The 25,875-nt window shown below is 45.4% G+C and overlaps 1 protein-coding gene across 1 annotated transcript in view; it reads left to right on the top strand.

The window, feature by feature from the left end:
* ASZ1 (ankyrin repeat, SAM and basic leucine zipper domain containing 1) overlaps window positions 1-25,507 on the top strand; it is a 1,750,578-nt gene extending 1,725,071 nt beyond the window's left edge. Inside the window, exon 13 of the mRNA XM_086919410.1 lies at window positions 24,601-25,507. Coding sequence (XP_086775536.1) covers window positions 24,601-24,768 — 168 coding nt within the window. The 3' untranslated portion in view covers window positions 24,769-25,507. The remainder of the gene's footprint in view (window positions 1-24,600) is intronic.
* Window positions 25,508-25,875: the final 368 nt, after the last annotated feature.

The raw sequence follows: 25,875 nt of genomic DNA, 5'->3' as shown, positions 1-25,875 counted from the left end.
AGAGACAAAATGGATGCCGTATCTAAAATGGAACCCGTGGGTTCAGATGGAGAAACCCACGAATAAGACGAACGATGCAAAGTAGTGTTGCGAAAACACGTACACCCACTAAACTCGTCATTTGCGGTTCATAGATACCAAACTCGTCCATATTCGAACAAGCCCAAAACGTCATTACGATTCTCACGGAACCTCAGACGCTCCTTTTGCCCTCATGTAGGCAAGCCCTAGTCGATATCAGAATCGATCTCGATATTCATCAGATCGTTCAGATGTTGCTGCAACATTATCCTATCCATCAATGCTTCTTTGGTAACAGATGGCCGTCTTATACACGTTGTAGAACAGAAGCCACATAAGGCAGGACCACACTGCACACAAAGACAACACGTGAACAGAAACGCTACAATAACCCCAACGATCATCAGAATTTTCCAACCCCAAGTCGACATCAGGCCCCAGAACCATCCTAGTAGCGTCCAATCACCTACGTCCACGTGTATGGACTCGGAGATCTTATGCAACTTCGAGATGGCTTGATATACGGTTGGAGCGTTATCAGGAATGAAAATACAGCAGCTCGAATGGATCACCTTGCACACACCACCTCTATCTGCAAGAACAACGTCTAGAACCATACGGTTCTGCAACGTCATAAGACTATCCGCCTGAAGCTCTGCTGTCAGATTACCAAGAGCACTTGCAGTTATGTTAGCAGTCGATTCTACCACTCGAGTCAACTGTCTCAGGTTCCTACTATTAACCATAGGTCCCCAAAACGGCAGGAAACCTTTAAAGAAGTCTCCTGCTTCTTGACCGGCAGTGTCCTCTTTGCTAATAACGCCTCTCACAACTCTAGTCTTGTGATAATCCGAGGCAACTGAGAAAGTCGGTGGCAAAAGATTCGCAATATAACAGGTGCCCGAGAAGTCACGGGGCAACCACGTATATGCGCAATCATAACATACAAAGTAGGTACCCTTGGCAGTCAGGAAAACAGGGGAAGAGAGCATTGGTAAAACATACGTTTCAGTACAAGCACTCTTCCCAAGCTGAGCTCTCGGATTTCTACCAAGACCTTGCAAACAGAAATTACCGAGGTGGGGTACGATCCAGATCGGAGACGAGCTCTTAAGCTGTCTATCACCCACTAACATGCTATACTCAGCTTCACTCAGATCCTTGTATGCTCGCACTTCTTCCTTTGGAATAAGCGACGCATCAAAAATATCTCTATCTAAGTCAGCAATCGCTATTGCCAAAGTCTTGTGGTACGAGCCGGGACCAAGGTTCGCTGAGCGTGGCTCTCGATGGGGGTAGGAATCTAGTGCACTACAGAACATAGTTTGGAATGCCTGAGCTGACCCCTGGGAGCTGTAAGAAAGAACCAAATACGGAATACCCTTATCCATGATATGTGGCATTAACCCACACACCCAACAGTTAGTAGTATTCATCACCAACTGGTGCTGATGTAGGAGCTGGACAAAAGAGTTGTTCATGAATTCCGCACGTCTAGCCTGTTCATGTTGGGGCAAAGGATGAAAGGAATGTGGAGAAACAGTGGGAGTAGGATTTAGTTCAGGAGAAGAAGTAGGTGAAGTGGAAGGCAAAAACGACTGTATTCCAAAATACACTCCACCCACCAGTAGTATAGAAACAGTCAGAACAGCAGGAATACCTGAAACAGAAAGCATTTTGTTCTTACAACCTTATGCAATTTTGATCTTGACGCCGACATCCTCTCTACTTCCGACAGCTTAGAGAACTCCATCCTCTAAAAACCGTCCGTAACGTTTTTGACGCACTTCATTCTGAGTAGCAATTATCAATTCCCAGGAGTTCCCAGGAATCGACAAAAGTAACCGACCTAGAGTCAGGAACCTGCTAAACAGAAGGAAGTACCCGCACGGCCCTACGGTCAACCCGGATGAAAGGTTTTCTTAAACAAACATTCAATTTAATACAAGTCTCCTAGCTGTACAAAAAGAGGAATACACGTGAAAAAGAACTCAATAACCAATAAAAGATGTAAGTGTTCATAATGTTTGTAGCAACAGTAGGGGGTAATATGAACTCAAAAACTAAAAAGGTTTTTTTTTTATTAGTCTTTGTCACGTGAACGAAGAAAATATCGACTTCTTCCAGGTCGAGTTTGCTCTTCAAATAACTGCTCAGTTTGCAAAACAGTGTTCGATCGATCAGACGACAGTTCAGACCTTGAATTCTCCAATGCTGACGATGCAACAGATGTATCTGACTGCTCTGAATTGTTTCCTACAGGTTGAGCATCACTAAACGGCACAAAACGTAGAGGGGTCTCTGTTTCCGTTGCGGCAATTCCAGTTCTGACCCAGTTGTCTGCTGGCAAAGGGATTGGGACTTTCTTGGTGTGGGTGGCATGCACCCAGTTCTTCCTGCCTTCCAACCGAACAGCAGTCCTTGTCGCCAGCAGGACTTGAAATGGTCCCACAAATCGTGGCTCCAGATTACGCTTTCTCCCAAAGTTGCGGGTGACTACCCAGTCACCCGGTTGGAGCTGATGTCCAGGACCCTCTGTCTGTGCCGGTAGAGCTTCAAAAACCTGTTGATGAATTAACCTCAATTAGTAGTCAGATCATAAAGATAATCAATCAACATTGGATACTCGAGACTATCAAATGCCTTCGGCCTCGGAACTCCCCAAATGTTCGCAGGACGACCGAACACAATCTCATATGGGCTAAGCCCTACTCGAGAGTGCACAGTCGTCCTGGTCGACAGAGCTAGAGGCAGGGCATCGGGCCATGACAGACCAGTCGTAGCTTGAATCTTAGCAAGTTTCAGTTTCAGAGTACCATTGTACCCTTCCACTAAACCTGCTGACTGGGAATGATTGGCGCTATGGAATTTCTGAGATATTCCAAGGCCCTTACACACACTCTTCATCACACTCCCCACAAACTCACTTCCATTATCCGACCATACGATCCGTGGCATTCCATACCGAGGAAAGTATTCCTTCAGTAGGACTTTCGCTGTGGACAGGGCAGTATTATCTTTAAGAGGATAGGCCTCAATCCATCTGGAGAACGCGCAAACCACAACCAAAACATATTTCAGGTTATTGCATCTCTCCATATGGATAAAGTCCAACTGGATAACTTCAAAGGGACATGTAGGAGGAGCAAAGTGACCAGATGGAGTGGGGGTGCCCTTGCCAGGATTATACATCATACATACCATACAATTCTTAACCACTCTCTCAGCACATTTAGCAATACCATCATTCTTCCATACAGGAGAAAACAACTTACATATACCTTTCGCGCTAATATGTGACAAGCCGTGAGCCATAGTCACAACGGCTAGCACATATGCATCCGGTAACATCCACCTCTGACTTTCTGACAAATCAACCCAACATCCATGCGCGTCTAACTTTCCTGTGCTTTCTTTCCACTTAGTCTTTTCAATCTCGGTAGCTTCATTCTGAATCGCTTTCACGCTCTCAACAGTGTCCTCACACATACCAGTCTCCGTCGGCCACCTTACTGAACTCGTAACGTACATTCGAGTTGCAAGATTCTTAGCTGTTTCCTTAGCAATCTCATCCGCAAACGCATTACCACAACCAACATCATCCGTAACCTTTCGGTGCGCGCTACATTTAATGATTGCCACCTGCTTAGGCAATGTAAGTGCATCCAAAAGATCGTTCACGAGCTGTCCGTGTTGGATCTTCGTGCCATGCGATGTCATAAATCCTCTTTCTCTCCACAATCGACCAAAGCTATGTGCAACGCCAAATGCATATTGACTATCAGTTAACACATTCACTCGCTTTCCTTTAGACAAAACACATGCTCTCGTTAACGCAATCAACTCTGCCGCTTGCGCTGAATTCTGACTCAATCTCGCAGTTTCCACAACCGTACTCAACGTCACCACAGCATATGCAGTCGTCACATCACCATTCGGCAACTTGAAACATGAACCATCAACATACAGAGTACCATCAGGATCTGCCAATGGAGTGTTTTTTAGGTCAACACAACCCTTCGTTTCTTCTTCAGTTCTTAGATAGCAATAATGTGGTGATACATCATCTGATTCCATAATAGTCGGCAACAATGTCGCCGGATTCAGCACACAACGCTTTATTTGTATATGACTTGCCCAAAGTGTCAACTCATAACCGGACAACCTTGCGCTCGTCAAGTGTTGAGTTTTCGTTCGATTTAAGAGAGTGTCAACTGCATGCGGAACCATCACCGTAAGCATATTATCCATGACCAGGCCTGCGGATTGTCGGATGGACACCGCAGCTGCCGCTGTCGCTCTTAGACAACTCGGCAATGCTCTAGCTACTGGATCCAAGGTCGGGGAAAAATATGCACATGGACGCTGCTTACCGCCAAATTGTTGCGTCAAGACACTGAACGCACAACCTTCTCTCTCGTGAACGTATAATGTAAACGACTTACTGTAGTCAGGAGTACCTAACACAGGGGCCGAACACAACGCATCACGTAATTCAGAAAAACTTTTCTGACACTCTTCAGTCCATGGCAAAGGAGTCGGAACATCCTTGCACGTGAGAGCTAACAATGGCTTCGCTAGCAATGAAAAATTTGGAATCCATTGCCTGCAGTATGACGTGATACCTAGAAAGGCACGCACATCTCTCTGAGTTGTTGGCACAGTCATTCGAGCAATCGCTGCAATTCTTTCTGGGGTCAACCTTCTTCCCTCCTTTGACAATAAGTGACCTAAATAGGTTACTTCTTGACAACAATATTGTAGCTTAGAAGGGGACACCTTGTGATGCAAGTCACATAGATGCTGTAGCAGCGATACCGTAGCAGTTTTGCAAATCTGCTTAGTGTCAGCAGCCACTAACAGATCATCGACGTACGGAATCAAAGCCGCACCAGCTGGTAACACAAATGCATCAAGTTGACTCTTGAGAGCTTGGCTGTAAATCGATGGACTCTCACAGTAGCCCTGAGGAGCGCGTTTAAACCTGAAGCTGCGACCACCTAATGAGAAGCCGAATAGATCTCTGCTTTCCTCAGCGATCGGAATGCTAAAGAAAGCATTCTTCAGATCGATTACCGAGAACCAAGAGGCAGAGGATGGAATCAGAGTCAGTAAAGCTGTAATGTCAGGCACCACAGGAAATTGTGGAATCACAATTTTGTTTACCTCTTTTAAATCAATGACGAAACGGTACACAGGAGGTTTGGATGGATCAGTGCGTTTCAAAATAGGTAACACAGGACTATTACACACATTTCCCCGAGTTTCCTCTATAACATCCTTCTTGATCAAGTCATAAATGATCGCTAATAGCGCTCGTTCACCATCAAGAGAAATACGATACTGGGGGATACGTGGTAATCGCACATTCGATTTCAATTTGACAACATAAGGTGATATGTCCAACAGGCCCACATCATTGGGACCTGTTGCCCACAAAGACTCAGGAAGAGAACTCAATTCCGGCGGGAGCTTATCAGTTGACAAGTACATAGGAGAGATCACTCTCTGACCCAATGTTAGCTCCACTCCCGCAGGAGAACAATACAGGGTCGCATATAACTGCTTCAGCAAATCCAGGCCCAAAAGATTCTCACCACAACCAGTAGTTAAAATCAAAGGAGCTTCTAGTTCACGTGGCCCAATTGTAAGGGGCAAAGGGCTAGAAACTGGATTGCTAACAGGGGCGCCAGAGAATCCAACGGAACATTCGTCAAGCCAGACAAAGGTGCGCCAGGGAGTTTCGAATGCATGATGGAACTTTTTGCTGCACCAGTGTCCAACAGAAAAGGCTCAACTACGCCCGATGTGGCAACTGCGACGTAAGGCCCTCTCTGATCAACCGGAACTGATACTACTCCCTCTCTTTGTCTATGGCTGTCCTAGTAATTACCATCATCAATGTCATGCTCGACATAATAGTCGTCCACATGATACTGAGCAAATCTACCAGACGATGAATTGCGCTGATCAAAGCAATTGTTCAAGTCTGATGAAGTAGTAGAACGCTCATTCTGATTTTGAGGGACACCACGACCTCTACCACGAGATGCCTGCTGTGGACCACTACGACCTCCTCGAGCGCCATTATTTCGGTCACGTAAAACCGGACAATTAAACTTCAAATGACCCTCGCCCCTACAATATGCGCATTGATTATACCCTAGCATAGATCTTGGTGTAGAGGAGTCAGTACGCGACTGCGTCCTAGAAGACTGTGATTGCGGTCCATTTTGCTGTTGTGAATCATTTTGATTCGAGCGCGGAGGATACGTTTGCTGCAACAAAACCTTAGTTTTAAGCTCCTTCGTTTTCTTATCTACACGATCACTTTCTTCTTTTTCTCTATTTTCGTAATATTGAGCCGTGGCTAATATTTGGGCAGTGGTAGAAACAGCCCATGAACTTTCGGAATTTTTCAATTTGTTGCTTAGTTCAGGCAACAAATTTGACACAAATTTATCAACAAACAGTCGCTGACCTCCCTCAGTGCTCATATCCTGACCACTATGATCGATAAATGCCTCCTCGAATCTGGTAAAGAAATCGGAGACACTCTTGTCTTTCTTTTGCTTGCACGCAGACAGTTTATCCCAGTTAACTCTCATTGCTGGCATAAGTGTCTTCATAAGCGTAATGATCCTCTGGGGCAGATCCGTAATGAGCTGTTCAGGCTTAGCCCCACCAACTTGTCGTCCATCAGCCGCCGCAAGATGTAATGTAATGTAAGAGACATTTCTACCGCGCACTTTCACTCCAAGTTCACTCCAATTAGGTGGTGATTGGGCTGCAAGAGCAGCCCAATCACCACCTAACTCAGCTACGTGATTCTCTTGACGGATTTTTGCCCAAATTGGTTGAGGTACTACGTTTCCGAACAACATGTCAATATCGGCGAGGTTCATAATAGTAGCATCCACAAGTTGGGATAACTCCTTATAATAACCTGCCGGATTTTTGCGGGGGTCAGGCAAAGATTGTTTCACCTGTAAAACTTCTGATCGTTTCCATGGGAGGTGTATCCATACTCTCTGGAAGTGTGGCAAAATTGCAGGGTTAGCAGCAGGATTACCAGGCATCCACACTGGGGGAACTTCTCGCATGGGATACTGACCAGGTTGTGCTTCCCAATCCTCAGTGTCGTCATTAAACAATACTCGGGGACGCACTGTAGATCGGAAAGCTAACAGACGCTCTAAAGCACGTCGGACATTACCACCCACAATCATACCGCTCGAATACTGATTCTGAAGTTCAGTCATTTCGGGTGGTACATTGTCTACCTCATCATTATCCCACTCCTCTCTTAAGGATTTACACATTTCCTCAAACACGAATCTTTGTGTGGGCTCATTAAACTGAGAGAACGTCTCAAATTACGCGCGGGGTGTATTTAGCAGGATGCCTAATCCATTTACGCGTCCTTTTTACTAACGTCTCACTCTCCCTACCACCAGGAATTTAACTTCGTCTCTGAGAGACATCAGAAACATCGGACCCAAGTATCGGTCCGAACAGTGGAGAGTAAAGATTAGCCACAGCATTAGGTATGCGACTACGGACAGAAGGAGAAGAGGAGAGAAGTACAGGAGCAACAACATGAGGACTGAACGTAGGAGTAGTAGGAGTAGCCAAAAGAGCAGAAGCAGCAGGAACAATAGACTGAGAAGGTATAGGCAGTGGAGCAGTAGGAAGAAGAGCAGGCACGGGAGCAGGGACAACTTGAGGAACAAGAGGATTCGGAAGAACAGGACCAGCGGCAGGCTGACCAGCAGCTGCCGGAACAACAGGTTGAGGAACAGGAGGAACCACAGGGGCTATAGTATCCTGTGCATAAGGAGGTGGCGATTTCAGTAGATAGGACAACAAAGGGTCCTCTACTGTTTCTTCTCCCTTCATATCAGAACTTGACGGTAAAACCGGATACCATTTATCCACCGCCATGTGATGCAGTCTAGCAAAAACTTCCTTTTCCTTCTCGTCTTTGTCTCGCTGATACTGTTCTGCATTACGCATCACCGTAATGATACCTTCTCTCTTATTTTTCTCAAGCTGTTTGATTTCTTTCTGCTTGGCCTCTTTGCGCCATAACCGAAAGGAATCAAACATGGCCGGCCTAGCTTTCTTTTTAAACAATTTTGCTTCAAGATTATCTAAAATTGCAGTTTCGAAACTACCATGGGGTGGCCAACTAAGGACACCATCATCTTTGGTATAACGAATCCAATAATCATTATATACGATAGGGCCTACTCCATGGCGACTATAGAGCTCATAAATCGGAGTTCCAACTGGAGGTATCGGACATGAGTCCTCCAACCGGGAATCCGTACCGCAACATTTTAGGAAACCAAACAAAGTACTACGGCCAGGCATCGTGCACACTAACCGAGTTTACAAACTTCAAGGGTTATCGAATTACGATGTCCTCGCAAAAATGCAAGACCCTCGGTTTTTGGCAATTGCAATCGTCAAATAAAAACTCAACAACTAAGAACCAACAACTAAGAACCACAAATGCAATGGAACCATGCCAACAACTAAGTTTCAACAACAACAACCAAGGACTCTGGGAGCTACCCACAAATACTAAACTGAAAGAACAATGGCGTCACCAGGAAGGCCCGTCTATCGTCTCGCCGTACAAAGGACTACGCCAGGCGCCAAAACAGGTCAACAGTCAGGGCATCAGTCCGTCGCAGCCGTCAGGAGGCGGGAATCTTCGCGGGAAAAGTCTTTGGACCACTTATTTCGACAACAGGATCGATGAAGCGGGGTGCACCTTCCCTCGGAGATTTCACACGAAGTTCCTCACGATCGTCGGGCTTTGGACCGGTACCGCTGATGTCGCCCTACGTTGGGCGCCAACTGAAGGACTGGGCTATTCTAAGGCCCAGCGGTGCCAGGGAACAACACCTGAAACCTTTGTGGGTTACCTGTTCCGGCGTACAAATCAGACACGGGACACTTCCTTCGGCGTCAAAGATCAGAGTTTATTTACTGCAGGGATACAGGAATCGCAAGAAGTACACGTAGTGTAGGTTCTGAGAGACTGCTTCGAATTTCAAAAGTGGATCGCTCCTTTTATACACATTTTCGTCATTGCACAACATGGCGAACAAAAGGTTACAACTCCGTTCCCACAGTAAACTTTAAAGAGGTCGCTTTCATGTTTTCAGGAGCCCGGAACATAATTACAGTAACATCGCCGGTTCCCAACTGTAAAAACACGTTATCCCACCATTAGGCACATTCCATTCTAGCTGTAAAACGAGCTAAGAAAAGAGACAGGAACAGGTGCAAGGAAGATAAAGACAGACAACAGATTGAAAAAGAGTGTAGAGGAAGGCAATATCGGAAGCATGATTGCAGGATCAAAGGATTTGTGCCTTATGCATGCACGGCTGAAACAATAGATCGGCACGGCAAGATGAGCCTCGAGCGGAGTCATATGCCTTGGCCGTGTCATCCCCCTCGTCATAAAGACACCCTCAAAGGAACATGTGTCTTCCGCAAGAGGTTGGGAATCCCAGGGTCACGAAGCGGACAGTGTCCGTTCGCTGGCTACTTGAGGGCAAGAGACAAAATGGATGCCGTATCTAAAATGGAACCCGTGGGTTCAGATGGAGAAACCCACGAATAAGACGAACGATGCAAAGTAGTGTAGCGAAAACGCGTACACCCACTAAACTCGTCATTTGCGGTTCATAGATACCAAACTAGTCCATATTCGAACAAGCCCAAAACGTCATTGCGATTCTCACGGAATCTCAAGGTCAAGATTTCTCAAATTTTGCATCATAAAAAGGCCACGTTTATCAGATCTTAAATTGGAAGGGAATACTGCCTCTGGGATAAACCAAACCTCCTCCTGGTCCAGATTGGAAAAGGATGCGATTGAGCTATTATGGATTTTGGCATTTAAATCTCCTACCATCAGGATACAAACTCTTTCATCATTGCTACATAACTTTTGCACGAACGTGCAAATTGAGTCGACCAGTGGGGTGGACGCCTTCCTTGGAGGAATATATACATTTACCACATACAGAAATGTTGCTGATCCCAAGTTGCCTTGTTCTAATTTTAACTTTGCACAGATACAACAATTTGATGGATGAATGAATATCTTAGGGTCCCATACTAACTCGCAGCTTAACAGAATGGCTAACCCTCCACTTGCATGCCCCTTTATAGATTTTTTAGCTGCACTACAATACACGCAGTAGTTATCTAACTGGAACTCTTCAGTTGCCCACGTCTCTTGGAGGCAGATTATCTTGGGGTCTAGGTGTGCTAGGGAAGTAAGCTTAATATTTCCTTTTCCTAGCCCCGCCAAATTCCAGGACACGATTGTTCCTAGTAGGCTACCTCCGCTCTATGGGGATGGTGGTAGAAGATATAGCCCCATTCAAAGTCCCTGCGATCCAGTTCCATTTTGACACCTCATCTCCACTATCAATGCCAAGGACCTCATGACCTTTATTTTTGTAATACCTAATCCCCTCCCAACTGTAATTTTCAAACCCTCAAATTTAGTGGTCATATTCAAACCCTCATGGTCATTTACTTCTACCTCTTGCCTAGAATAAGAAGTGTCGAGACACTTCAACGAAGCACCATGGGTAGTGGGGCAAACAATAACATCTATTCCTCTTTTCCTAAAGCCATCCACATTTGCTAACACGAGGGAAGACACCACCCCTGAAGTAAAAATTGCTTTGGTGACTTGAGGTTTGTGCCTCCAATCTAAGAGGACCAGTTCTATATCTTTAGAAGAAATTAACTTTAGATCATTTATTTCCGATAGAATTCCAAGGAGGGCCCTTCTATTCAAAGTCATAGGCTCAGCATCAAAAAGAGGGATACAAATTAAAGCATTATTCCCATGCCCAGTGCCTAACTCAAGGGGCCTTAATACATCCGTATCATAAGATCTCCTCGAAAAATCAGTGGAGTTACCCCCTTTGTTGTTATTAACCGATATAATCATATTTCGACTAACTCCCCCACCATTACTTACTTCAGGCTTCATGCAAATAAGGGCTGGACCTACTGATTCACATGCGGTCCCACTTAGTTCTATCCTCTAGGCTGGTACAAGGGTTTTTATAATATCCACCGTCACTCCTATGCTACTCTCCTGATGGAATCCCTTATTTTCCTGGCCTCACCCAACCCATTTTCATTCTGGGAAGTACTCGACCTACTAATCAGACTAATCGGCTGAGGGACATGATCTTGCTCCTCATTTGTACTCGAATTCATCCTCTGTTTAGCCATTGTTGATGTGTTATTTTCATCGTTCGGAGCGATATTAGAATGATCCGATTGTACTACACTTTGGAACCGCAGCTTTCTCTGTTTACGTTTTGGGAACCGGCGATTTTTTCCCCTTCCTTTTCCTCCTACAATGCGTTTTAACACTTCCCTCTCTTACTAATGAATGTTCCCCCACCCCAGAGACTTCTAAAATATTAATTATTTCAGCTGAATCATGAGGTTTGGGTTTTTTAGGCTTGCTCCTATTAAAGATTGGGAAGACACACACTGTATCTATCACTGGAGATACCTTTACATTTACACTTTTCTCCTCAGCGGTGTCCTTTGCAGAGTTATTAACAACAATTTGGGATGGGCTTGGAGTTTGATTTCTTACAGGCGGCAAACATCCAACGTTCACCAACAGATTATTTGGTTCTCCTAACTCTGAGCCAATAGCAGTATCATGTAGTCTGCCATTAATTTGACAAATATTATTACGTATAGGGGAGGCACACTTCACACATACTTGGCTATGATGTTTAAGATCTAAGACCCCTCCCAAAATGGGCATTAGGACTTTGAGGATATGGTCCGAGTTAGAGGCGCTCTTCTCCATCAGGGACAAAAATGCAGCTAAAATTTTTTCCAATTTAGTAAATGTATACGTTAGCCCACCTGAACCTGCAATCTCATTTTTAGGCAATGAAAACGCGAAATTCCCTGCCCGATTATCACGGGGCATAAATGAATCGTGAAATTCTGATGTCAAAGAGGATTTAGTGGGTGTACTGCTATGCATAATTGGCATGTGTAAGTGAACTCCTGCTTGAGGGGACAGTATTTCCTCATTCGGATGGGGATCTATAGCCAAAAATTGAGCACCCAGTTTTTCTAACTGCTTCACTCGTTCACCGTTCTTTTCCAATTGAATGGCAATATCCGGAAGAGTGAGGTCTTCTGTCTTTGCCTGCCCATTAAGTTCACTATGGGCTTTCTGATGTTCACTTTTAGGAGAAGGTTCACTTCTTTTTATTGAAAAGCAGTCCGGTGAACTCCTTTGAGATACACTTACATTGTCATGTACTTTTTCAAAGAGGGTTATCAAATCTGCTAGTGGGGAGGAAGGGGTGACGTCCTCACTTTCACCACCCTTACTCTGCGTGGAAACTGGCGCCTCATTCCTAGATAGAACCAATTCCATCTCTGAGCCCGAATTTTTCTCCACACCTTCATGAGATGACACAGCAGCATGACTCACAATAGACTGAGGCACCGCATTGTCTACTTCCCCATTAGATTTTTGTATTATTATTACAGGAAAGAGTGCTTCTGGTCTTGATATATGGCTACCCAAACCATTCTCGGCTGTTATTTCGGAGTCCATTATCACCTCCATTGAATTCTCCTCATTTCCCACAGCTCCAAGTTCTTCACTGTTTTGCCCTATTCCGCTCTTATAACTTCTTCCCTTTTTTAAGAACATTGATGATATTGATGGGTAAGATTTTAAAAGATTTAGGTGAGCAGCAATTCTGCGTCTACGTATTAACTTTTGTGGGTTTGGGGGATTCCACAAATTCTTGCCACTCTTATCACTCTTGACACTATGGTCAATGGCTTCTAGAGGGTTTACAGATTTTACTTTAGACTGAGAATGCAATCGCCTGACAGACATTACCATGACAAAAGAGATTATACCTCTTAAACTTAAATATCCTCCAGCTAGAAATGAGACAAGACTAGCAGGAGAGATCAATTCGTTCCACGAGAAAGAATAACTGAATGATAATGTAAGCACCGCCTTAGGACAGCTTTCAGGTGGCGTTATATCTGCCACAGAGTGATCCTGTGATAGCCCCCAGATAATCCCGCTGAGCCCCACGGGTTTTCACGTGACACCTTACCCGAGGCCTGGGCGATTCAGCGGTAGCCCAATCAGAGCCTACACGCCGACCCCCGTCTGGCAACTGGGGCTATGGTGACCGTGGACGACTTCACAGGACGGAGGAAGCACCTGGAGATATGAAATAAACCAGCGTACACCAGTGCACACACCCCTAAATACTGTACAAGGCTTATATCTGGACTTTAGCTACGATTAATCAATAACTACTCCCAGAGTCCAAACCGGCAAATCATATAACTCGTAGAACCCCTGAATCACCAAGGTCCAAGGTGCAGGGTCCCCAAGACCACAGTCCACAGACCAACGGTCAAAGGTAGGTATAGAACTTGCTTTGTCTCACACTCTCAGACTCTTAGTCTCTCTCAGGCTCTCGCCTACAGCGCCTTCACGCCGCTTCTTACTCCACTTTTACTGTACTCTCAGAACGACAAGTTTCACTAGGGCCATCAAATTGGGTCATTGAGGGGCCCACCGCGCCACCTGCTCCTTGTAAGCTGGGGGGCTGTCGAAATTGCAGATAAACCGCTGCCGCTGCCACTGCTGTGCTCACAAGGCTCACAAGGCGCTTACACCGCTGCCACTGCTGTGCTCACAAGGCTCACAAGGCGCTAAGGCGTTATGCTCACAAAGGCCATTCAATGAAGACATAAAAGGGTACACCCGCTCTTCCTGCTTCTCCGCCTCACCTCCAACTCGCCTCACCTGCCTTGCTGACCTGCAGGGCTCACGGGCTATTGCCGACTTTCCGACTTCCTGCTTCCTGCTGTCACCCGCTGGGCTTCTCCCAAGAACTTCTCCCGGTTCCGTCTGTCGTCCGCCGCCCGCTGCCCAGGCTCCCGCTATGGGAAGGGGGGTGGAAATTTACCAGAATTGCAAACTGCAGTCTGCGGCTCACTCCGGATTGCAGGCCACGTTTGCGGGTGGCGGGCGGGCGAAAGATTTTCTTCCGCGGAGAGATCGCTACACGCCACACCGCTGCTCAGCGCTCCACGATGCACATAAAATGAAAATTAAATATTTGTTGCGTTTGTCCCTTGGCCTGCTGCCTTAGCCTCCTGCTGCTTACGCCTCACTGCTGGTCACAATCAGATGATGCGTGGATGGGTGGACTCGAGTGCTCCTTCCCGCTGCTCTGTTGTACTGTCAGCCGCTGTGCTATCCGCCGCCGCTCACCGCCTTCTCGCCCCCTTGCCACCTCCACCTCTCAAGAGCCTATGAGGGTGCTGTGAGGATGGTGCTGGAGCTGTGGGAACTATACGGCACCGCACAGAACCGCGAGTCAACACGACTCGGCACAGCGGTCGCATGCGGCTAAAGCAGCTAATGCGGGCGGGAGGGAGCAGACGGGGATAAACGAACGAACCAGCGTTTGCCTGTGATGACGAGTCCTGCTCTAGCTCCTGCTCCGACCTCGGCTCCAGGCTCCACTCCACTCTGTGTGCGGTAGCTCCTTCTCCAGGGATGAGTGAGCCAGCGACGTTTGCCTGCTGTAGCTCCTGTTGTAGCTCCTGCTCCAGTCGCGGCTCCAAGCTCTGTGAACGAAAAATCCTCCTCCAGCAGATCCTCCAACTTCCGCTCACTTCCGCTCTTGGCTCCTCTGCAATTTACTCCTACTCTTACAAGGCAGCTCACATCTCCGGGCCGTGTTCCTGTTGGGACACTGGTCCAAACAAGAACACGGCCCGGAGAGTGAACACGCTGGTCACCGCACTCGGTTGTAAAAGAGTTTGGGCGTTCTCTTAACAGACTGAAGTCGTACCCGTCTGCAGGCTTCCGTGTGTTTGATTGTACACTCGGTTTTTTGGTTGTAGAGCACTTCTAAGGAACCAATCGGTTTTGAAACAGTTTGAAGAACAAAATAAGTTTCTCCTCACATTCACCTCATATTGGGTGTGGAGACTATTTGTCTTGCAATTTCGCCATTGATGGTCACAGGCCCGGCTGGGTCGGAATTATCACCAGCTGTGCGACCTACTAGTCTCAATACAGCCTTATTAGCCCTGAGGATTCACAACAGCGATGAAACACGTGTCGGCTGGCTGTTTGACACAATAAAGGACTCCAACGGACTACTCTCCTTCTGGAGATTCCTAGATTCCTTCTGTCGCTTTGTCTTCTTGTACTGAATCGCTTTTTGTTACTTAACAAATGTTTCACTGTGATTGAGTGCATTGGGAAACCCCGTTATTTCTGCAGTTGGTAGTTGCAACTACTCACTTTTGAGTGGTTCCAAGGGCTCTTCACTCACCCTTTGCACCACCTAATATAAGCCAACCAATATCAAGTGTGTTGATTGTCAGGCTGTGCACCTTTGTTTGCTCGGACTACAAGCCCTTCGGTATTCCCAGCTGACTGCGGGATACTCCTTGCATGGCAGACTGCCACTGGTTCTGTTTTACGGCATAGGAGCACTTTCAAATCCTTTCTTAAAGTAAGCACCATTTCAGTGAGTTGGCAAGTGGGTTCCCACTCCGGAACAGTGGAATTATGGCTGTAGCAGGCTTGTTCTCTATTTATGATTTTTTTTTGCTCACAATACACACAGGACACTTTGGGCTCCGCACATTGGCTTTCTAAGAACAGCCGTGGATGTAATTTCCAGAAATACCGATGAGTCAACAAGCAGGTAGGTATTGGCAGTCAGTAGTCGACACATTGGGCAGTTTTGCACAGTTGCTTAAGTCTTTTTTTCCATTTTGTGGTACTAATCGGGTAACAGCAGCTAGAAATCTGAGTTAATGCCCACACCAGCCTGCCTATGCTTTCACAGATTCAACCTGGCCCTCCCTCAAGGTGGGAAAATTTCCAAGAACCAATACGAGGGGTGCTGCTGAAGGTGGTAAATGCAACGATACGGACCTGGAATGAGCATGCCCCTCTGTATTTGTCCCCTGTTTTAAGATGCCAACATTGCTTCCCGCTATTTTAGCTGTCTGTAAATTACTTAACAACCCATCTGAGGCATTGCTCGGAAGGAAGAGGGGAGTGGGTACAGGGTTCCTTGAGTTAGAAGGGTTGCCAGTCCTCTGCAATGTGCTGGTTTGCTCCTACGGGTGAAGAGCTGGAGCAAGAGTACTCAAGTACTTATTTTGGCAATGTTCCTGTTGGGGTGGCTGGGATGGATGATCTCCTGCAGTCATTGATACTCATGCGCCCTCCTCCATCTGATAAGTCCTTTGAAGAAGGCTTCTATTCCCACGCAGGAGTATAATGTGTGGGGGTGACCCGGTGTACCCAGGCATTCTAGTTTGACTAGTCTCTCTTCAATTTCTGATAGCTTAAGGTGCAGAGTACTTAGTAACACCATGACTAGGGTCTGAGTTCTTTTCCGAAACTCCTCTCCACCTAATTGGGAAGGCAACATTGCCGGGTCAGTAGTCAATGAGGCAGGAATTAGCCCCTGTTCAGATTCACCGTGCCCTTTAGATTTAGCAGATCTAAACCCTTTCGTTGAATAAAATTTTTATGGCCCACACCCCTCCTTCGCTTAACTGGTGGTTACTTCGTGCGATAATCATTGTGAGACTTAGGGACCCTGCCCCTCATTCCTAAATGGGCCCATTTGGAATATCAGAGGGGATTGGGGCATCCAGATCTGATGCAAGGTGAAGCAAGGGCGGGCTTTGTGTGGGGGTTGGTGGAGTAATTTGCGGGATACGGCCCAGATTGTAAGTGCCTAGTGATGAGCAGCTCTGCAAAGTGAGTGGATCCAGTGAGACCTGCCACTCTATTAGCTCAGTCTGGTGGCTGAACATTGATTCTGCCCATGTAATAAAAGCATCCAATGTTCCCATTACTCCTAAACGTCTTAATTAGGCGCCCAGGGGGAATATTAATAATCGATTAAAATAACAATGACACAGTACCTGAAAGTTGGGAGTTCTCTCTCCGTTGGCCCAGATGTTAGAGGCAGGGGCCCAGCCTCCTCCGTGCTCCGGTGGGTGTGGACGGACCCACCCTTGGCACCGCGGGCCAGCGTGTGATTTTTGAAGGTTCTCCGACACAGCGAAAGGTGGGATTTGAAGTCCCAGATGTCGTGCTCCTTGCTTGGTGCTTGGTGCTTGGTGCTGGGAGTGCGGGGCTGCTGCTACGCTTGCTGCGGGACGGCTTGTGATGTTTAAAGCCGCTCCGGCGCAGTGAAAGGTGGTATTTGAAGTCCCAGAGGTCGTGCTCCTCCCAGTCTAGAGTGCTTGGTGCTGGGAGAGCAGAGCTGCTGCGATACGCGCCTCTGGCCAGCTTGTGATTTTTAAAGGCACTCCGATGCAGGGCAAGGTGGGATTTGAAGTCTCAGAGGACGTGCTCCTCCCGGTATTGAATGCCTGGTGCTGGGAGTGCGGGGCTGCTGCTACCAGTCCTACTGAACAGAAGTTGCGTTGTTGCCATGTTGAAGTAGTGTCTCTAAATGTCTGTGCCCAATGGGACGTAGTGTTTCTGTGGATTGGTTGAAGAAACTGAGACTGAGTGCAGCATACACTGACAAATGTGGCTTAACTGCCATCCAGTGCCATGTAACGCTTCCTCGTCCACCCCTGATCTCAAACAGTAATGGTAATGTAGTTTCTCATATAGCGCACGTATCACCACAAAGGGTATCTCGGCGCTTGCTTTGGGAACCCGTCCTGGTTTTTCCCTGTGGGATAGCCCAGCTGGGCACCCCCAAGGTGAAAGCCAGGCATCCCGCCGCGGGGCCGTAGTGGAGATTGAGCAAGCTATTGCCCAGAGTTGCAGAGCGTGAACCCCTGATTCAAGTAGGCACCGAAGCGAGAATTATCAGGTCCGTGGACATTTGGGCTCCAAACCCTGCCGCGTCGGGAATTGAACCCTGGTCCCGGGCCGACCTCTGCTTCTGGGTCTGCCTCCTCTAACCAGTGAGCCACACAGTGGCTCCTAGTGATTGGTTTGCTCATGGCTGCATCTGGACTCTCACCAATCCGATAAGTAGCCAGACAATACGCATCCTCCGCAGTTGGATGGACATCATTGGACGACTTTAGCCCTAGATACAAAAGAAAGGCTGTGAAGGGGGGCGCTATAACGAAACGAAAATTGAAGTATGACTTCCAACTCTGTTGGCCGTATTGATATGTACTATTATCTAAAACAATTGAATAATTAAGTTTAATATAGTGAAGGAGCAGCACAGTCCCAAGTGCAGTTGGCATATTCATTATAAGAATAGAAAATACTGAATGGCGACAAGCAGGAAACTATTTTTTTTTTAAAAAGACGGATGCTGCAGCTGAACACGCATGATACCGAAGACACGAGCAGGCTGCTCACATGCACCAGGCATCTCAGTTTCTGCTGTTATCTCAGGAATGCAGGCGGCCACGCTCTGAAAAACAAAGTCGTCTCTAGAGCAACACATAAAGACCAAAAGTGTAAGGAGGCAGTACTTGGCCTGTGCTCCGTGGCAGGAAAGCGGAAAGGGCAAAGGAGGGAAAAGAGGAAGCATTGCCCAGTAGCAAGCAAGGATTTCTGAAAGACACTGGCACAAACAAATAAAAAGCAATGCCAAACAATGGGCGTAGTTCAACTCCACAAACCATTTACAACAGCTTGCTAGGCAACAGCGCAAACATTGTCTAGGCTCTACCTAAAAATGGAATGGCATGTGAGCCTGATCAATTACTGTGGCTGATCTTAAATCTATCGTTTTTCCGAACGTGTTTTCGTTTTTCCAACCCTGTATTATGTGTATTCAAATCACATGGTGGGCTTGTCTGTTGTTAATCTCGAAAAAAGTGTACTACATTCCCCTCAGATCTTTGGGAAAATGTTAAACCATTTTTGTTTTCATTTTCGATTGAAAAGTCATAGTGCGAATAAAACTTGAAGGATTATAAACGCCTAAAGAGGTTTAGTCCCAAAAGCATTTATGAATATGGGAAATATTACTACTGCAATACTCTTATACATGCCTTTGTGAATCAAACTCTCACTCAGTAACATTCCAATTAAGACACAGTTCTTTCAATTGAGCTAACTGAATGTGCATTTACCCAGGGGCAGTGGGTGACATTTGAAAGTGGTGGGGCGCGCAAAGTGATTTGCATACAGCACCGTAGCGGCTGCGCGCGCTCGAACCCCAAAAGGGGGGTTTGAAAATTTTGAAAAAAAAGAAGAAAAATCGTGCATTTTCAAGCAAATTTGAGAAAGCAGGAAGGTTAATAAAGCAATTATGATAGTACAGTTATTACATTAATAGATGGCATAACATAGGTAGCTGCTAATTCAGTATAACCACAGAGCTTCATACATTCCGTCGTATTACGCACAGGTGCTGAATTCAGACTATAAGACTTTCACGAAAATCACAGCTCTAAGAGTAGAAGAAGTTGCACAGCAGTGTAAATTATGGTTTTGCCTATTTGTTGTGTGCCCATCGCCACCAGCCATGCACACTACACATTCGCCTATGATCTGACACCTTTGTTTTAGTCCTTAACAAATCCAACTTCTGAATGCTCCCTAAAAGGAGCACTCTAGACCTAGCACACCGATCCAACTGCAGACCAATCCTGAAGGGCCTAGGCTATTCCACGAAAAACTGATTGAAATGTGAGCGTTAACATAGTTCTGCAACTACCTTGAAGAAAAAACCTTTGCCTCTGACTGGGATCTGCCCTAGAAGAGGCACAGACTCTGCACAGATCTCTAACGATTTACATACAATAGTGGACACAAGCTTGATCAATATCCTTCTGTAATAAATGGTACTAATGAGGTGAAACTTTGGCCAAGATAGCGTTAATGTTTAAAAATTACAAACCAAGGAGGTAACAGTAGTACAAAATGCGCTGCATTATGCCACATAATATGCCCTCTTTCACGCCACACATAATTTGCCCTCCCTGCCGCATAATTCCGGTGGACCTGCATTTATGCATCAGTGGATTACGGTCAGCCAGACACAAAGTATGCCCATAAAAGAATTACAATTTGCTTTATTATGCTCTATGTTTCGTTAGGTTTTTATTAAAAGACTACATAAAGCATACCCACATATAAAAATGTAAAATCATACTCAACAGTAAATGAAACAATGGAATTTATCTACAAAGTTTTATTCCCCACATGCCTTAACTTAAAATTCTTTGGTTTGCTCTCAAGCATACATTTTACACACTGTGGCAGCCTATTATTAAACAAGCATTTTTGCCACTAATCAGGAATTTATGGTCGTGACAAATTCTTTCTGTCAGTCTTCTCAAGAAGCATAGGTTTGGGACTCTTGATTCTTTCCTTTAAATTACAGGGTTCAAAGAGAATTACATTGGCCAGAACCTCGAGGAATAGCCACATTACCACTGAGTGTTAGAGTCGCACAATTGACCAAGTACAGCACTTTAAACTCGGAGAGATGACTGCACGTAACTAAGTTAAAGAAAGGCTCACTGTACATGTAGTTTTAATTTATATGCATTTCCATTTTTAAGAGCACGGAAGAGGCCCAAAAGGACTGCAGACACTGTACAGTCACAGAAAAAGAAACATTTAGACGTGTTTTGTTATAGGGTGGGTGCAAACAAGGGATAAGCAGATACATGACTGTAGAGGGCAGCAAATGAAATGTAGAACAATGACCGAGGGCTCGTGGGCTGCTGGGAGGAGGGGACTTTCAGCAGTGGAAGTTGGGCAGAAGGGGGTGAGTGGGTGATGTGAAGGTCTTTCATTAGTAGGTAACTTTTGTTCACCGACTAGTGTGATGAGTGGAACCTTTTTAAATGTAGAGAAAGCAGGGCAGTTTCTAATTTTGCAGTGATCAGACCGTCTCTCTAATTTAGGCGACACCATGGAGACTACAAGGTTTCCAAAATTGATGAGATACCAGAGTGATATGATGTGTTAGCTCTCATGTGAACCATTGCTATTTTAGCTGCAGTTAGGGTTAGCAAAGGCATCAGAATAAAGTGCATCGTATGCAACAAGCTCGCTGTGCCTCTATGCTTGCATGCAGTTATGACAGTATTGCATTTCAATGGGCAATGTATAACTAGCACAATAAACAACCACGTTTCTACCCATATGTGAAAGACAACTATCCATTCTTGCATTCACTCACTGTCTCAACATACATACACTCACACTAATACAAGCCTGACCCTCACTCCTGCACTGAGTCACTATAACAACTCACACACCATTTCACAAAGCATTGACTCACACTATCCCACACAAGACCCTCACTTGTTTACGCACTTGTACATTCACTCGCTCATCAAGCACCAGCTCACACAAGACCCCTACACATGCACTCACTCATAGCAAGTGCTGCAGTAGCCTGGCAGTGGTATTACAAAGACGACCTGTAATCTATAAACACAATCATCGTACGCTGATTGGTTAAAACTTTGTCTCCGCCACCAGTGCTGAAAGGTTTTGGACAGAACTCTCCACTGGCATAACACTAACCTTGATCCGGAGTACGGTGCAATCCTCAGTAAATCGTTGAAACGCCTTGTCAAGTGCAGCAAGCGCTATATACATGTACTTGCATTACAGTAATCGTGTTATCGTGTGCAGGTTTAACAACAACACAGTGTCCCTTTCTCTGCACTTTCCCGCCCCCACATTCAATTCTACCAGTACTAGCAGTGCAGCCCCCTGCACTTTGCAGTCGGTGCAATAATATCAAATACATAATTAATACACATCAAACTATTGATATGTGAATAACCAGCGACTTTAGTTCTAATCATAACCTGGGCACACATAGCACCTAATGCCTCAGGTGTGCCGCTTCTGCGCGCTGTAAATAACCGGTGCTTTTGTTAATTCCTGTTTTATTGATTTAAAAATAAAAATGCACATTTTATAAAACAAAATGGAATAACAGAACAGAATGTAAATGCATCACTACAACACGGGTAATCTAAGAATGGCGTGTATAGTTCCGTCTTCTCCCCAGCCCACCAGGCCGTGTTTTGAGTGGCTCAGCGAGATTAACCTACTAATAACACGATTATTTTACTGTCAGTCGCCCAAGGGGGCCCGGGGAGGCCGTAGGTGGATATGAAGCTAATTAATATTATAGGCTATTAATGAGCACACGGGGCCAAGGCCCCGTGGCGCGAGCCTCTGAAGCCATTATCACAAGGCAGTATTGGATGTCAGAGAGTGGAGGGGGCCCCGGGGAGCCGGTAATCTGGAAAGAGGAGACGAAGGTCTGGGGGAGGGGCATTTATTCATAAGCGGGGCAGGCAGCACAGTGTGCAGTGAGAGAGCTGCCTGTGTCAATTTGAATTAGACAAGAAAGTGGACTCTGGCATCACATGGCACATATTAAAAATATATTGCACATTGCACAAATGCACATTCCTAAATCATAACACTACTACATTGATTCCGACCGACGCAACTCTTACTTTTTCCCACTGGATGCCTGGTTCGGATCTAGATACATAGACTTACTACAGTGCGACGACGAGCTCAGCTGCAGCAGGCACCACCAGGCAGCAGACTATCAGGCAGTTATAACTTATAACTTACCGTTACGCAGGCAGCAGCAGCAGCAGACACTCTAGTTTCCACTCCATAGAAGTGCGGGGAAAATGGGCAGAAAGTCACTTGGGCTCGAGGGGGGCGGTATTGTCTGTGTTTTTAATAAAGGACCTCCTGAGAATAATTCACTTACAGCAGCCCAACAAAGTGGTACGAGCCTTCCCAGGCACATACACTTCGGTGCGAAGGCGATAGGCTTGCTTTAGCAAAGATTATTATTGAGGCTTTTGAGAAATGTAACTATAATTGGGCTTTGTTCGGTTGTGCAGACGCATATGCTTTTTCTAATAAAGTGGTCTTTTTTTTTCTAGAGAAACACTATCTACGCCTAATTTCAGTCCAAAAAAACCCACTACCATTTATGAAATTTCGCATAGACAAAGGAGAGTTCCAGAGATGTGCCCTAACTTGGGGAAACTGTAAATAAAAAAGCGCAGGTGAAATGCTATCATAATATATTTTTGTGATTGTGACATGCTTATTAAGGGGATGAAAATAAAACGAAAAAGTCGCCAAAAATGCAACAAATGTAGTCTTGTTAATGAGGTACAAATCCTCCAAGCCACATAAATCAAGAATTGGCAAACGAAATCATTTTACACTGCACAATCTTCCACTTGGGTCCGAAATACTGTTTGAAAAGAGACGCATTTTCTGTTAATCTAGTATTTTGGTAAAGACGAAGCAAGTCCCCATGTCCATTTTAAGATATGCAGTTAGTTTGCCCCACTGCTCAAAGTTACTGGCTGTGTTTTGGCATGCTGGAAATGCACCTTAACGCAAGGAGACACTTCTATTTTAAAAAACAATTAAACCACTACTAACCTCTAACTCAGCCACCAGCTCGAGTGACGTGACGAGTGACGGTCTGGTCTGGTCTGAGTCAGTGACGACGGACGGACAATAACCACGAGACTGTGTAGAGACTGACTGAGTCCAGTGAAGAAGAGAGGTCGGACACTGACAGTGAGTGACGACGGTCTGCTTACTGCTGCCTGGCCCTACGCGCACGAGGAGACAGAGAGGGAGCCCCCGCCCTAAAGAAACTTAAATACAGCCGCGCAATTCGTGGAAACGTCACGGCGTGCACCGGCGCACGTCCCCCAAATCCAGGGCCAATCAGTCCACCCACCCACGCGCAGGCATCCAATAATGATTGCCTGTATTTCGGCGCGGTGGGCCAGCCAATCCTGGCGCTGCATAAGCGCCAGGATTGGCTAGGGGGTCACACAGTCTACTCGCCCTGGTGCATTTTTACAGAACGGGGCCCAGCCAAAGACACACCCCCCCCTTGCCCCTTCGAAGTTGACGGCTAACCTGGCTAAAGCGCATGCGCGGGCAAGTTTCCTCCTTAATTCCTCATGCGCAGTCGAGTCAGACAGACTGTGACATCACACTGATGTTGTTGTTGTAAACCAGCCCCACCCCCTGCGCACTCCCTATTGTATCGGGTCTGTCCCGGTCGGAACACTCGAGTCAATTAAGCGCAGCTGTATTTTATTTAGGTGTTTTCTGTTTAGCTCTTTGCTGCAGCAGCCGCAGGTGCGTCCACCAGGCTTAGTGGGGCTACGCCCCAATGGACGCACCGCTGCTGCATTTACCCCGAATATGACCAGGTTATTTCCATTTTCAGATGTTTTGGGTCAAATGCACAACGGCTCGAAAGAGAATATGCTACATTATTACTACTTTATGTACTCGAAAATACCTTTGTGAATAGGCTTCAAAGATGTGTGTGAACTTCTCGTTGTTTAGTCCGTATATTTTTTGTAATAAAGACTTCGGTGAAGACTGCATGATTTCAGCAATACATTAATGCGTATACAAGTAGGACATTTTGTACAGTTATCACTAAATAAGTTTAAATATCTTAACTTTCAGTGAAACTCTGTTTATTTTTCTAGTTGCAGGATGGTCAACAGAATGTTCCTTGCCGTGTCCCACCTCTCCAGAAACCGAGATTTTGGAGTACAGGAAAAATGAAGAAGACTGCTTTAATGCTATTTGGATTTGGACTGTTGGTCTTTCTAAACAAATTTAATACGAGTAGGATAAAATGTTTTTTTTCGTAGAGAATTTGTATGCTTATAACTTTTTTTGTGACAGGTACCAAATTTTGTGAAGATTTCGTGTTCAGTTGGTTATGAGCATATTTTTTTTTGCCATGTTTATTCTCATATTCTCAAAACTCCAAAACAAAGTGTGTGTCACATGCCTGGCTATTCAGGAGCATCACCTGCGGCGTGAGTAAGACTCATGAAAGGCTTTTTTTTAAATCAAAACCACAGTTACTTGTGGTGGTTAAACCATTTCAGTTAATTAAATGTTATTTTGCCAGTTTTTTTTAAAGTATAAAGACCATTCCGAAATCGTAGCATTTTAAGAATCTGTTATTTGTGTCTGTTTGCATTAAATGATGCAGTCTCAATCCAGTGCGACTCACGTAACATACGGAATATCATGTTGTTGCGTTTTGATTGTACCACGTCATCCTGAGAAGCTCGAAACAATGTTAACCTCCTACAGTCTCATACTGAGTGCAACAGTTCTCTAAAACTTTTTGGAAACTCTACTGCATGTTTGTAATAGCTCAGCCAAGTGCATAATTTTTAGTGATTATTAAATCATTTTCAAAATAGAATTAGCAGACAGAAATGCCCCGACCACAGTTCAGGTTACAAGCCAGCCTTTACTAATAAAAAATACAAAATGTTTCTTTGCAGAAAAACAGCAAGAAAGATGCTAAGCGCTGAAGTGAACACCTTCTTTTAAGCCAATGCTCCATGCAAAAATAAACACATCCCATCTCCTTATTGTTTCTTTGTAGTATGAATAAATAATAGAAACAGATTACAGAGATTCACAGCAGTCTGTTATAACTTTGAGAATAATTATCTACAACTGTATACAAAACTAGAAAGGTACAAAATTAATTGTGTGATTTGTCATAAAGAAAAGCCTATTATCACGGATAGTCACGTGGAAATCCTTGTCAGCTGAAAATAGTTCATAGCAACTTGTCGTAAATTCGTCGGGCCCAATTCATGAAAAACACATAAATATACTGGTGGAGATTTTACCTCTCCGACCGAATATTCTTTCATGGGCTTTTTTAACAATTCAGAAACAGATAGTGTGTCTGGAATCCTCCACCAATCATAGGTTTCTAAGCGTAGGTT

This window comes from Lissotriton vulgaris, chromosome 1_1, assembly GCF_964263255.1.
Source record: "Lissotriton vulgaris chromosome 1_1, aLisVul1.2, whole genome shotgun sequence".
NCBI classification, from domain to species: domain Eukaryota; kingdom Metazoa; phylum Chordata; class Amphibia; order Caudata; family Salamandridae; genus Lissotriton; species Lissotriton vulgaris.
The sequence above is the reverse complement of the archived record's forward strand: the minus strand, read 5'-3'. Positions and strand labels throughout refer to the sequence as shown.